Source organism: Chiloscyllium plagiosum, chromosome 1 (assembly GCF_004010195.1).
Source record: "Chiloscyllium plagiosum isolate BGI_BamShark_2017 chromosome 1, ASM401019v2, whole genome shotgun sequence".
In the NCBI taxonomy this organism is placed as follows: Eukaryota; Metazoa; Chordata; class Chondrichthyes; order Orectolobiformes; family Hemiscylliidae; genus Chiloscyllium; species Chiloscyllium plagiosum.
The window spans coordinates 96114273-96130072 of NC_057710.1; the positions used below are offsets into that span (position 1 = coordinate 96114273).

General features: G+C 39.1%; 1 protein-coding gene across 6 annotated transcripts in view; it reads right to left on the reverse strand.

The window, feature by feature from the left end:
• The window catches only part of LOC122550944 (putative methyltransferase NSUN7), a 154566-nt gene that overhangs the window by 132353 nt on the left and 6413 nt on the right, over nt 1-15800 (reverse strand). For 3 of the 6 annotated variants that reach the window (XM_043692482.1, XM_043692463.1, XM_043692509.1), the window contains exon 2: nt 480-848. The exons of 2 other annotated variants lie outside the window; for them this stretch is intronic. In XM_043692482.1, coding sequence (XP_043548417.1) covers nt 480-789 — 310 coding nt within the window. In that variant the 5' untranslated portion in view covers nt 790-848. Of the gene's footprint in view, nt 1-479; nt 849-14730; nt 14833-15800 lie in introns of all 6 variants that reach the window. One more of the 6 variants, XM_043692473.1, reaches the window with a different exon arrangement.

Consider the following 15800-nt stretch of genomic DNA (forward strand, 5'->3'; position numbering starts at 1 on the left):
CATTCCTGAAGAAGGGCTTATGCCCGAAACGTCGATTCTCCTGTTCCCTGGATGCTGCCTGACCCTCTGCGCTTTTCCAGCAACACATTTCCAGCTCTGATCTCCAGCATCTGCAGACCTCACTTTCTCCCCACTCTATCATAGCCAACTGGTACTTCATACCATTGTAGTTTCCTCTTTCGATTCAGGATCTCAGTCTCAGAATCATAGTGGCGAAGAATTTTATTATATTATGGTGACTTCACCCCAAGAGTCTTCACACAACTAATTACTGGTTATTCCTTTCTCATTACACATTTTGTATTAATTATAAAATACAGCAACCAATGTTCTACACATAGACTGAGAACGTCTTTTTTTGAATTTATTTTCTCTTTTCTCTTAATTTTATTTCCCTTAATTTTTACTTCCTATCCACACATTTTCTGATACTTTTCAACCTTTTATTTTCAAAGAATCTACTCACTTGTTTTACTTACATTTCAGGGCACTGAAGGCTAACTCATACACCCAGCGTTGGAACTTCTCATCTTTGATTTCTGGGATGATCATTTCTGGATCTTTTTCATAGTTCACAAGCCTTCTAGAGAGAGGTTTTTCAACATGTATGCTCTGAAATATGTCAGCTGAAACTTTGTAAACATAGTCAGGGTAACCAGTCTTTTCACGATGCAAAGCAAGATCCTTTTCGTCAGCACGTGTCTTCCGCGAGATAGTCAATTCATCAAGATTTGAGGTCTCAGATGTAACTTCACTTAAAGAACTTGTTTCATATTCTGCATGCGACATTTCTGGACTGCCTTTTAATTGGATGACAGACTGATGTATTCACACAAGTTCCAGTTTACCTGCATAGATTACAATGTAAAATCACACAAGTTGATCACAAATTACCTGAATTGCAAGTAAAAGTAATATGATAGTTATGGTTCAAGTAATCTCAAACCTTAGGCATGAAACACAACTTTTAAACAATTACACATAGTAAATGTGAAGTCATGATAGTCACAGAGGCCAATAGCACTGCTCTCAGAGAGAAGGATCTGGTGCTAGATAAACCGGAGGGTCATCATTGCTCAGTTGACGGGAGAGGTTGAGAAGGGAAGTCCTTCATGGTAACCTCAGACGGTATATGAATTAAACCTGCGCTGTTGGTGTCAAACCAGCTGTTCAACCAACTGAGGTAACTGACACTCTTGCACTTAAATAAGCTGTCACATGAAAGCAGTTGTTATTTGCTACTGTCATGAATACATCAAATATAAACTAATGCACATCTCTACAGTGACTGTTTTAATAATACATAAAACAGCCTGGAAATGACTGCTTTTATCACATTACCAGACTCAGCAATGACCTTCCAGTAGCTTCTCAGAAGCCAAAATCAGCTTAACAAACAACACCCATGTACCTATGATGGTTCCGATTAGCCAACTATTGTCTTATAGGTAAAAGCAATGACTGCAGATGCTGGAAACCAGATTTTGGATTAGTGGTGCTGGAAGAGCACAGCAGTTCAGGCAGCATCTGAGGAGCAGCAAAATCAACGTTTCGGGCAAAAGCCCTTCATCAGGAAAGGGCTTTTACCCGAAACGTCGATTTTGCTGCTCCTTGGATGCTGCTTGAACTGTTGTGCTCTTCCAGCACCACTAATCCAAAACTATTGTCTTATGGCCTGCTACAGATATTGTTGCCAAAAGAAAATCCTACAAATAAAAATGTAAGCTACACCCCTCCTGTACAAAGATACATTAACCTGTAATGCAAGCCTTTGTCTCAATAACTGCTCTCCACCAAGGTATTTTGGTCACTTAACTCTCACAGGCCTATACCCTGAGCCTTTTTACCATACAATTTTAAAATTGCCATCAGTTCAGTAGTCAACATTGCTTCATTCAAATCTTCTAATGAAAGCAAAACTCCTATTACTGTACTACAAAATACTGGACTGAAAACAGCCAATAAGCTACATTTGTGCTCTATGTAAATAACTGTTAAAACAATGAAGCCAATCAAACACCCGTATAAAGAGATTCCAGCCCGCTAACTCTATCTTACAAGCAAGAACACTGCTTGGGGTAGTACAGTGGTTAGCACTGCTGCCTCGCAGAGCCAGAGACCCAGGTTCAATTCCAGCCTCGGGCGACTGTCTGTGTGGAGTTTGCACATTCTCCCCGTGTCTGTGTGGGTTTCCTCCGGGTGCTCCAGTTTCCTCCCACACTCCAAAGATGTGCAGGTCAGGTGAATTGGCCATGCTAAATTGCCCATATAGTGTTAGGTGCATGCGTAGGGAATGGGTCTGGGTGGGTTCCTCTTCGGAGGGTCAGTGTGGACCTGTTGAGCTGAACGGCCTGTTTCCATACTGTAAGGAATCTAATCTAATCTCAAACAGTAATAAACTGGTATTCCTTAGTTGCTTTTTACTTAAATTGTTGTTAATTGAATTATCTCATCATCCTTTTGATTGGATCTTTCCTCTTGTATTCCATGTCAGTCCTGAAAATTACCTCAACCCTCCCCAGCACATATTTCTCAGCACGTGAGAGACAAATTTTACTTCTTGATTAAGTTTACAACAGTGTTGTTTCTGTCCCTACCAAATCAAACATAGAGAGAAATGCTCATCCAATGTTTAAAAACAGAATCGTCTTTAATCACAATCTTCTTATTGCAGGTGCAGAGAATAGAGAATGAGATTTTATTTAAAATACTGCAATCTGTCTCTAATATCTATTTTAACTTTCATTTTCACAGTTGATTTACTGCTATATCATTTGTTTCCCTCTTCAAATTTTACTTCCCTTCAATTTTATCTACAAAATTTTTATTTCTCCCCTATAGTCATTAAATTTCTATAAAAGTATAGTACCATTAGTGCTAAACATGCTCCTGTGATTCAACCAAGCAACTATTATTCACAAGAATCTTGGCAGTACCAACAGATTATTTGGATGCACAGCACATCACAGATCAAAATTTATTTTAATCTCACCCAACACTACTTACAGAGGTATTTAATGGATATTGGAATACTAGCCAACTTTACCATTCCTAATTTATGAATATTGAGTCCGGCAGCAGTGCTCCACAACTCTGAGCATTTACCAAACAGAGTTTGACCTAGTCCAAATGCCTAATCTCTTGAGTGTATAATGTCAACTTTGGCTTGGTGGTACCACTTTCAACCTCAGAAGGTGTTATGTTCAAATCTCACTCCAGAATTTTAAGCACTTAATTCAAATTGACTTTTGCCCAGTGCTTAGGAAATACAGCATTGCAGGAATTTGTTTTTCAATTGAGATGTGAAACCATGGCTCTATTTGCGGTCTCATGGCCCTATAAAGAAATGCAATGGTGCTAATATCAAAGAGCAAAAATGTCCTTCCAGGGATCCTGGCAAATATTTGTTGTTCTACCATAACCAAAATCATTAAAATCTGCTTATTAGCCAACTGTTGCTGGTATAGGATTGATGTGCGTTGATTGGCTGCTGCATTTTCTATTCTTAAAAATATCTTTATATTTGGGATAACCTTGGGTAATGGAAGGTGCAAATAATGCAAGTCCTTTCTATTTTTCTTTGCATAACTCAAGCTTGGACAGTCTTTGTATTTTGATTTATTAAGGTATTTGTTCCTCAATTATTCATCTCTAGAAAAGACAAAATGGGGTGCAAGAATAGAGGAATTTGCAGATATTGTGCACAAATCAGAAGGTGGCAAAGTAGACTGAGAAAGCAATAAATAAGGATCATAAGCTTTATGCAAAGTAAAATACAAAAGCAAGGAGACTACTTCTGAAAAGAAAAAGACATTTTGTCAAAACTTTTAATCTTGCAGTTATCAGGATATTTCACAAAAATACCAATTCAAGTGGAAGTTAATCAAAGTTGATGACCTCAGACTTTCCTAAATTAAACTCCATTTGTCAATGTGTTTTCCACTCACTCAACTTGTTTATGACCCATTATGTATTTCTCATGTTTTCATCACAATTTGTCTTCCTATCTAATTTTGTACCATCAGAAATTTTAGATACATTAAACTCTGCCACCCCTTCCAAATCATGAATATAGATAGTAAGTAATTGAGGCCATAGGACTGATTCTGTTGCACACCACTAGTTAAGTCATTCCAACCTGTAAAAGGCACATTATTTCTAAGGCACAATCCACAATCTATTCTAAACATTACACTGCCATACTGTTAGCTCCTAACTGTCCCAATAACCTTTTATGTGGCACCTTATTGAATGCCTTCTGAAAATCCAAATACACTACATTACTGGTTCCCTTTTAATCAACTCTGCTTGTTGTTCTAGACTCTAGAAATGACAGCTGTTTGGCTGGCTATAGTTTGCTGATTTATGTATTCCTCCCTTCTTGAAGAGAGGTGTTAGGTTAGTGATTTTCCAATCCATTGCAACATTCTGGAATATTTTGGACTATCTCTAGAGCTATTTCCTTTAAAACACTTGAATGCATGCCACCAAATCCTGGTGACTTGTTTGCTTGCAATCCCATTAGGTTTGTCAAGGTATCACACTTACTAGAGTTACTTTATTTTTACATACTCATAGAAGTCCTTGCTAATTATATTCCTTGATAATTTACTTTGATAATCAATTTTCTCCCTCTTTCTGAACTTCTAAGTCATTTGTTGCTCATTTCCAAATAAATTCCTAATCCTCTGGCCTACCATTTGATTTTGCTGCTTTGTACACCTTAGTTTCTCATTAGATACCCTCCTTGACTGCGTGTGGCTCACCTATCTTCTTATAGAGTCATACAGCACAGAAACAGACCCTTTGGTCCGACCAGTCCATGCTGAACATAATCCCAAACTAAACGAGTCCCACCTGCCTGCTCCAGGCCCATATCCCTCCAAACCTTTCCTATTCATGTACTTATCCAAATAAATATCTTTTAAGTTTTTGTACTGCATCTACCACTTCCTTAAGAGATTCATTCCACACACCAACAACCCTCTGTGTAAAACATTTGCCCCTCATGTCTTTTTAAATCTCTCTCCTCTCACTTTAAAAATGTGCCCTCAGTCTTAAAATCCCCATCCGAGGGAAAAGATAGCTGCAATTAATTCTCTTATAATGCATATTTATTAAACAGGACTTGGTTACAATGTAATTTGTAAATTGTGGATTTTTTTATAAATCAAACTCCCGTTTGCTGTTTGATTCAACCTGGCACTAGCTGAACAGCAAAATCCAGTCTCGGGATCCTCTGTCTCCAAAATGCAAGTTCAGAGTGTTCAGCTAAAACACAAATACAATCAGCTTTGCAAGCCTTGAAACTGGGAATTACAGCCTCCATTTAGAAGGAAATTTCAAACCAGGGAAGAATCTCGAGAAGGACTGGACTTCCATGTTAGTACCACGTGGTCAGTTGGCTCGTGCTCTTTCTGGTGAAGAGCTTCGTGGAAGGTACAGTGCTGTAATCAATTATTTTAATGTTAAAGTGTTAAATTTACTGTATTATTTCATTAAAATACAATGATTTAAAGATTTACTTAGACTGTCCTATTGTTTTTGTTAGGCTAATTACTATTTTTGTTTCAATTGTTACTGATATTTTTGGTATTTCACCCAAACCCTGTTTTTCCCATAGACCCCATTATTTACATTGTATGCTTTTCCATAACACGGCATCAACTAGAGCACAATTACCGTGTTATAAGAGAACTACCAGTACCATTAACTCTATCTATACCTTTCATTATTTGATAAACTTCTCTCAGGTCACCTCTCAACCTTCTACACTCCAGTGAAAAAGTCTCAGCCTTCTTTGTAACTCAGACCTTCTTTAGCTGGCAACATCCTGGTAAATCTCTTCTGAACTCTCTCCAGCTTAATAATATCCTTCCTGCAACAGGACGGCCAGAACTAGACAGTATTTCGGAAGAGGCCTCACTGATATCCAGTACAACCACAACATGACTTCCAAACTCCTATACTCAAAAGGACTGAGCAAATACCAAACACCTTTTTAACCACCCTGTCTACATGTGACACAAACTTCAAATAATAATGTACCTGAACCCATATGTCCCTCTGTTCTACAACACTACCCAAGGCCCTACCAGTAATTGTATAAGTCCTACCCTTATTTGTTGTACCAAAATGCAATACCTTGCATTTATCCAGATTAAACTCCATCTGCCATTTTTCAGCCCATTGGCCCAATTGATCAAGATCCCTTTTTGAATTATTCAGACTGAAATAATTTTTTTGTTCACCATAATGAAATATCTGCTTAAACTGTCTGCTCATCCACTGGCTTTCCTTTTTGTCTATATTCCCAGCCAGCTTTAGATAACTTTCTTCCTACTACTGTAAATAGTCCTTGGTTTGAAAGTTGAGTTGGTCTCCCTCAAAGTGAATCGGAAATTTTATTTATGTTGTGATTACTATTCCCTGTTGGATCATTAACTATGCAATGGATTAGTAATCCCATGTCAGTACACCTTAGTGGATCTGCGAAATATTGCTCTAAGAAGCAATCCCTGATGCATTACACATTTGTCTTTCATATCACTCTGCCCATGACAAACTGTAAAATATCCATGACAAACTGTACTGCCCTTTTCACATGCCTCCTTTATTTCCCAACTTATACTTCATCCTATGAAGAGGCAGCTCTTTGGGGGCCTACAAACGACTCCCACCCATGACTTCTTCCCCTTGCCATTCCTTATTTCCAGCCAAACTGATTCCACATCACAATTGACTGTACCTATATCACAATTCACCATCATACTGACATCTTCCTTTATTAACAAAGCTTCCTGACCTCCTTTTCCTTTTCGCTCATACTTCTAGAATGTTGAATGCCTTTGAGTTCTAGTCTTGATCATCCCATAACCATACCCCGGTAATAGCTATGAAATCATATTCCTTTATTATATTTGTACCGACCAGTCCTCTATAATGTTGCAAATGCTATGTGCATTCAGGTAAAGAACCTTCTAACTTTTTCCCCATTATTACTCCCTCTGGTTCTAATTTCTATTCTTTTGCATATATTTTCAACTGTTGCACATTGATTATCATTCACTTGTTTACTATACTGTATCTCTGCACTCTGGTTTCTTTTTACTTTTTTTAAATTTTATGTTCATTGAACTCTCCATCCACTATTTAATTGAGGTTGAAAAGAGATTTGATAGAAGTTTTGAGAACGTAGGGATGTATAAGCCATTCAATCTTCAAGCCTGCTTTACCATTCTATGTCATTGTTGATCAACTATCTCACTGCCACATTCTTGTGCTGTCCCCATATCTCTTGAAGCCATTAGTAAATAGAAATCTATCAATCTCGGTTTTTAACTTATTTAACGATTGAGTTTCAACAGCCCTCTGGGGCAGAGAATTCCAAAGATTCACAGCCTTCTGAGTGAAGGAAGAAATCAGTCTAGTGAACCCCTGTTTCACTCCCTTAACAGCAAGTATATTCTTCTATAAGCAAGGAGACCAGAATTGTACACAACACTCCAAATATGGGCTAACCACTATTGTGCACAAGTGAAGAAAGTCTTCCTTGTTCCTTTACTCAAGTTCTCTTGTGATAAAGGTGAACATACCTCCAGATAGTGCAAAAATATGTTTGTGGTAGTGCCCAGCCTCTGGGCCAGAAGGTTCATATTCAAATCCCAGCTGCCTCAGAAGTACATTATAATGTATCTGAACAAGTTGATTAAAATAACTAGAATACAAGATCAGGAACGTTGTGCTGGAACTGTATAAAAGACACCTTGGGCCTCAGTTGGAGTACTGCGTGCAGTCCTGATCACAACATTATAGGAATAATGTGATTGCATGAGAGAGAACATTAAAAGAGCATAAGTAATAGGAAAAGGAGTAAGCCATTTGGACTATCACATAACAAGATCATGGCTGATTTGCCAATGGTCTCAACTCCTCTTTTGTGCCAACCCAGTATAGCTGATAACTCCCTGCTATTTTACACTGTGAAGACAGACATAAAGTACTTGTTAGTTTCTCTGTTTTGCAATGTTATATTATAAATTCTCCTACTTCTGCCTGCTCCATATTTGTCTTTGCTAATCCTTTTGTTTTTACATACCTCTAGGAACTTCTTTTTTTTATTGTTTCTTGCTATTTTTATCTTCATGTTCTATGCTCTCTATCAATTTCTTGGTCCTCCTTTGCTGAGGTCCAAAATTCTCCCAGTTCTCAAACTTACAAGTTTCTTTGGTAACTTTATAAGACTCCTTCTTTGATCCAATATTATCTTTAACTTCCCTCGTTATCCATGACTCTCTTGTTTCTCAAGTTTGGTACTTTTGCCTTATAAACAATGTTTGTTTTTTAAAAACAAAACAGTTTTTCAAGTACTAGCCACTATCTATTTATTGTCAAACTTTGTTACTGTATTTTTCCAATCCACCACAGCTAACTTTTTCTGCATACCTTCATTGTCGCCCAGGTTCAGATTGAAATACAACTTTTTCAAAGTCAATTACAAATTCTATCATACCATGGTCACTATTCCTTGAGGTTCTTTTACAACAAGATTATTAATTAGCTTTTCATTATATAATACTTCATCTAAAATATTGATCCAGAAAAACCATCTCAAACGCATTGCAGGAATTCTTCCTCCACAGCATTGGTGTGCATTGGATTTACCCAGACAGTTTATAGATCGAAGTCACTTATCACTTCTCCAATGCCTTAGCTACACATACCTCTATTTGCTTTATTGTGTCCTATCATTTTTATAATCATGAGAAATTTGGACAAAGTAGATAGGCAGAGTTTTTCAATTGGCCAAAAGGTTAAGAACCAAAGGGCACACAGATTTAAGGATAATATCGACATTACAAACAGAGTAAAAGAAAAAGCTATTTCACACAGAACCAAAGAAAGGTTCTGGAGTGCATTGCTTAAGTGTGAGATGGAGGTAACTCAATTGCAGCTTTAAAGGGTATTGCATAATTATCTGAAGTGAAAATAAGTGCAGGACAATGGGGAAAAAGGACTAGCTGCATTGATCTTACAGAAAGTCAGCACAGATATGACAAACTGAATGGCCACTTTCCATACTATAGCCATTTTGTGATTCAAAATCTAACTCAGCCACATTAGGGAGATTTAAACAATCCTTAGATAAGCACATGGATGATTTTGGGATAGTGTAGAGGGACGAGCTGAGAATAGTTCACAGGTCAACACAACATCGAGGCCAAAGGGCCTGTTCTGCCCTGTATTGTTCTATGTTCTAAATTTACATGTTCTTCGCCAAAATGTTTATTGACAAAACTTGACAATATACAAGTTTCCTACCTTGTATGAATTGTCAGGAAAATTATCAGTTTACCCAATAATCTTCAATCTATATTGCAAGATGTACATCTTTTCTCAGAAGCTGCTACTAAAAGACGTAACACCTTAGCTTTCATTGAGGCCTCTGGACCCTGCTCAAAAGATGCTACTGAAACTAAAAGTATGTCGTGCCTTAATTATTTTCACTGTGTCCTCATTCTGTTTACATTTTCATTAATGCATGGTATTCAATACATAAAAACTGTTTTGGTTTTGTTAAATATCTACTTAAAAATTATTTCCCATAAAACACCACTTTGTCTATGAGGTCACAATAACAGCTTTTAATGGGCAGCTTTTCCATTACATCACCATTATCAACTGGCCAATATTAAATTATTTTACATACTTTGTAAGTCAAAGAAACAGAGATAGCAGAAGTTGTATCACTGAAGAATGGTACAGGTAGGATGGGAAAAGATTACGAATGAATTTAAAATTGTGGTTTCAGAAGACTAACTCAATGGTAGAAAAGCGAATGTAAATGTAAAAGGTCATCCAAGGCAAGATATAGATAATAAAGAATTCAGAGAACTGAAGCTAATGGACCATTAAGGATGGAAGGCCAGCCATGAAAATGGGGCAGAGTCTGGAGGCAATGAATTAATGCAAAAGGAGATCAGCATTAGATGGTTTATAGCAAAGGCATAGGCAATCTATATATAGAGTTAGAAGCATGCTAATTTTTTTCTTTCTTTATTCTTTTCATGGGATGTGGGACTCACTGGCAAGACTAACATTTATTGCCCTTAATGGCACCATTATTAAAATTAGCTTTATATTCCAGATATATTAGTCAAATTTAAATTCCATCAGGCATGTAGTGAGATTTAAACCAATGTCCCAAGAGACTGGCTCTCTGAATTACTATTGATATTACCAACGTAGCACCGTTTTCCAATTCCAGGAAGAGAAGGTCTGGCAAAGATCTTTAATCAAGGACTGGTATGGTAAGAGGAGAAATAAATAGAAACCATCTCACAACATTGGGCAAAATGCTAGAGGGGGAAATAGCATAATTGAAGTCAAGGAGGGATAATGTACTGTCACAGTCTTACAGAATGCCATAACAAAAGCAAAATGCTACAGATGTTGGAATAACTGAAATAACTGAATATGCTGAAAACATTTAACAGGTCAGCAGCATCTATAGTGAGAAAAAACAGGGAAAGTTTAGAGAACAAAAACGGGGAAAGTTCCTATTTCCCAACCCCCACACATCCCTCCAAGCACACTTTCCTCTTTCCACACCTCTATGCTCATCTTCAAGCTTGCATCTCTAACTTTTTGCAATTTTGATTGAAGATCACTGACATGAAACAACAGGCAGGATTTTCCAGTTTCCAATGTGGGGAGAAAAATACCAGGCTTGGTAATTTAATCTGGTGAGAGGCAAAGAATCAAATTGAGGGTGGTGAAAGGCCTATCTGCATGCATTTGCATCTAATAAAAGCACAATTTATTAGAAGTAATTCTGGCTTCCCAAGTAACCTCTATCCAATCAAAAAATCTGATTGCAAATGCAGGTGCGTATCTAGGGAGTTACACTTGGTCCTTCACGAGGTACATTTTTGCTGCTTTCTCCTTCTAGTGAGAAGACTTTAAAAGATGCTTACAATCATCCTGCTCTCATTTCTCCAATACGGTTAACCTCAAACAGAGGAACACAGTACATCTCCAAGCCTGACTGGCACTCAGTAAACAGAAGGCACTGACTGGAAGGGGAAAAAGGAGGGAAGTTGAAGGAGAGGAGGGATTAAAATTAGTCAGGCAAGGGTGTGCTGTGGTCAGTCCTGAAATGGAAGGTCTTGGCCTGCAATCACTCAGGGTGTGTAAAGGGAAGAAAAAAAAGAACTGCAGATGCTGGAAATCAGAAAAAAATTGAAATTGCTGGAAAAACTCAGCAGGTTTAGTGACCCTTCTTCAGAACTGTGAATTATCTGTTCAAGACACTGAACATATTTGGATGTTGGTCAGAAGGCCTTGGGCAGAGATAACATCAGGGGAATGGGGTTGTTTGGATGTAGTAGTGTGGGAGTTGGAAACTGAAGGTTAAAGATACACAGGCTTATGAGGAGGGAGGATTCAAGAGACATCAGGGCGCAAATGCCTTTGTCAGGAAAATGTAAGGCACAGCAAGGGCAAGAGCACCTTCAAATGGATGGTTTCCAGAGCTAGTTTTGGACCTTAATGGCAACCAATGAAGATGGACTAGAATAGGGACAAAAGTGGTGGGTGATGGTAGTGGGGATGGTATTGGGGGTGCAATTGTTGGTACTCCATCTAAAATACTCATGCTGAGAGTCTTTCAGAATAGGTGGAAATCATTCCATCAAAGTGGAAATTGCTACACCTAATGTGGGTGGGGATTTAATTTGTGGAAGACAGGGAAGAAGCACTTTGCGTGTGCTGGTCAACTGAGACAGCACCTTATTAAACAGGTGTCCAATGGATGGCCAATCCTGCTCAGTCACACTCGGTTGATACATTGCCTGCTCAGCAATACTCTTTGAGCTAGTTAAGGGTTGTGGGTAAGACTCTTGTGGTTCAGTGGCAGTGTCCCTGTTTCTGAGCCAACAGGTTCAAGTCTCACTTGCTGCAGAGATATGTGATAATATCTCTGAACAGATTAATTTTAAAAAACGGAGTTGAGATTGTGGGTTTCACTAACTCGGCCAGCATTTATTACTCATCACTACCTGCCCTTCAGAAGTTGGCAGTGAGCGGTGTTCCTAAATTGATTGCTGCAAAGCATGTAATGTAGGTAAACCCACAGTACTATTAGGGAGTGAGTTGCAGGATTTTTACCAAGTGACACTGGAGGCATGGTGACATATCTCCAAGTAAGGATGGTATGTTGCTTAGAAAGAAATTTGTCAGTGGTGGTGTTCCAATGTATCTGTAGTCCTTTATCTTCTCGATATAGAGGCTACAAGTTTGGATGGTACTGAGGAGCTTAGGTAAATTTTTGCAATGTATCTTGTAGATGGTACATACCACTGCTAATGTACATTTGGTGGTGGAGACATAAATGTTCATGGAGGGAGATTCCATCAAGCAGCTGCTTTGTCTTGGATGATGTCAAGCTTGATAATATTGTTGAAGATGTACCCATCCAGATAAGTGGGGATTATTCCCTCATAATACTGACTTGCGCCTCGTGTTATATGCCAGGATTTAGAGAATCAGGAGATGTTATTCACTACAGGATTCATAGCCTTTGATCTGCTCTTGTAGCCACAATATTTATATGGCTGATTCATTTCAGTTCCTGGTCAATGGTTACCTCCGGGATGTTAATAGTGAGAGTTTGGTAATGCCGTTGAATTTCAAGGCAAATTTTGACACAAGGGGTGTTAAGAGCCTGAAACGCAATTCCAGAAGCAGTGGTGGAAGCAGACACAAAAGCAGCATTCAAGAATCACCTGGACAAATATATGAATAGGAAGGGAATAGAGAGATATGGATCCTATAAATGAAGACAGTTTTAGTATGTAAGGGCAAAATGTGTCAGCACAACTTTGGAGGGCTGTAGGGCCTGTTCCAGTGCTGTGTCGTTCTTTGTTCTTGGGCAAAAGCTAGGATCTCTCTCTTGTTGGAGGTGGTCATTGCCTGGCTCATGTTACTTATAATTACATTAAAGTTTTACATTAAAAACTTAACGTTACTTGTGACCAAGGACAGCAGAATGCAATTGTAGGTGAGCCAGGTATGGATCTCAAGTGACATCTCTAATGGAGTCTCTGTCCTTGGAAATCAACAAATAGTTATGAGGTTCTTGAAAGCTATGTGGGCAAGAGTCGGGATCACAGACAGAATGATAAACTGACCATGGCACCATGGTTCAGAAAACCATTCAAGTGGCAGGAGGAAAATCAGCACAGGAGCAGAGGTAGGCCATTCAGTCCATTGAATTTCAATGAGATCACTAACATTCCCCACATTATATACGATCTGCTAAGTTGTTGCCCACTCCATAGTAGATACTGTTCTCGACGCGGTGACTCTGAATCCAGAAGGCTCTATTTCTTGTCTGGTGCCAGGGTTAAGGGCATCTCTTCAGGGCTAGAGAGGAAATTGGAATGGGAGGGAGGGATTCAATTGTCATTGACCATGTTGGTTCAACAATATTGATAGGACTGGAAAGGAGATTCAGTTAGGAGCTTTACTAATAAGCAGAAGCTCCAAGCTAATAATCTCAGGATTATGTCAGCAAAGTAGCTCAAGTAAGCAAGTTAAATGCATGGCTTAAAGCTTAGTGACAAAGAACATGGATTCAATAGGGTACTGGCATACATATTGGGGTAGATGGAGGTGTTCCAGTCAGTCAGTCAGCCTTCACTTGAACCTTGCTAGACCTGAGACCCAAACATTAACAAAAGGGATAAAGGGGAATAATTAGTAAAAAGGAAAAGCTATGTCTTTTTGCTTAAACGTACATGCTATTGGGAACATTATGGAGACATGATTACAAGAAGATTAAGCTGAAAACTAAATATTCAGGGGTATGTACTTTTTGAAAGGACAGGAATGAAGGAAAGGTGGTGGAATAGCTTTATTAGTATAAGATGGTATATATGATAGCAAGAAATAATCTAGGATCAGATTTTGTGTAGTCCAAATAAAATTAAGACAACACTGGTGGGAATAAACTCCCCTTACAGTATCTTTTCTTTAGGACTGAATAAATCAAGAGATAATGAGGATGTGTAAGAAAAAGTACAGTAACCATGGTGACTTTAATCTTTATACACTTTGGGAAATAAAACTGAAAAAGCTAGGCATAAGGAAAAATCAGAATACATTCAGGACAGCTTTGGAACAATATGTTTTGGATCCAACCGGGGGCAGGCTATTTTGGATCTGGTAATGTGTAATAAATTATGTCAGAAAGAGAGCTGTAACCATAACAAAGTAGAATTTAGCATTCAGTTTGTGAGAGAGAGAGAGAGAGAGAGAGAGAGACAGACAAACTTGGATCAGAAACAATTGTGTGAAACTTAAAGAAGGGCAATTACATGGAAATGGCTGAACTGGACTGGGAAAAGGAGTTTAGCAGAAAAGAGTTGAGTAACAATGGCAAATGTTTAAGAAAATAGTTAATGGGGATCCAAGATGGCGGCAACCCAGCAAGTCTGAGTCTATAGTGCTCCTCCCAAGACTTGGGCAAAGTGGGTCACCCACCCCCACCACACTCACCAAATCATTTAAAATAGCTGTTTAATTTAATTAGTTGCTTAATATTAAATTTAAACAATCTAATCTTTAGTAAAAATTACTAAAAGGGAGCCCGCAGCTCACAGCAAGCAGGAACCCCTCCCCCACCCTCTCCAGCTGCAGCAGAGGCGTCCACAACCCCGGGGGACTTACCTACGGTGGCGATCCTTGTGGAAAATCATCTCTAAACTCGATACGAAGATTGACGCTTTCATCGATGAATCCCGAAGTCGATGAGACTCACTCTCGGCCGCGCTGCAAAAGCACGACCAAGACATTAAAGAAATCGAGCGCCTAGTCGGAGGGGCGGAGCTAAAGGCCGCGACCTCCGAAACTACAGCGCAATCGGCCGTGGATCGGGTCCAGACTCTCGAACAGCGAATCCGGACCTTAGAGAATCGTATTGATGACCTCGATAATCGAGGTCGTCGAAAAAATATTCGTTTGCTGGGCCTTCCCGAACGGGAAGAGGAAGGCCAGCTTACAGCGTTTCTCGAACAGTGGCTGCCACAGCTTTTAAATCTGGAGGCTGGATCAGGCCAGGTAAGGGAAGAATGGGCCTACTGGGTCGCAATACGTGGGCCCGGCTCGAACCAACGTCCCCGCCCGGTCCTGTTCCGGCTGCAGAGCTATAGGGAGAGGCAGATACTCCTAGAAGCCTCTAGAAATCTTGGAAAAGATTCCCAAGCCATGATCTATAAAGGATCCAAGATCATGTTATTCCAGGACTTTTCCCCAGCTCTGGTCCAAAAGAGGAAGGCATTCGATGAGGCGAAGAAGTGTTTAAGGGACTTAAATATTCAGTACTCCTTACTCTACCTAGCGACGCTACACTTTAACCATGAAGGATCCGTGAAAAGGCTAAGGAATTTTTGGACTCTCTTAGATAAATTGTAAGAGATAATGGATGTTGGTTTGCCTTTCCCCCACTCCGGTTTATATCACCCCCCTTTTTCTTTTTTCTTACCTTACTGTTTAATATTATCTTGGGGGGGGGTGGGGAGAGGGATTTATTTATTTGTTCTCTATTTAATGATTTTCTCCCCCCCGGGGTTGTTTTTTTTAATTATTCTATGTATGTATGTGGGTATCCCATTAAGGAGCGCCTGGGTCAAGGGTGGGGCATTGGTTGGGAGAGGATACGATAGACCTTTGGAAAGGAAGTGACACCCTCTGGGAACAAGGGGGAAAATCTCCATTTAAATACGTTTTATATTTTTTTT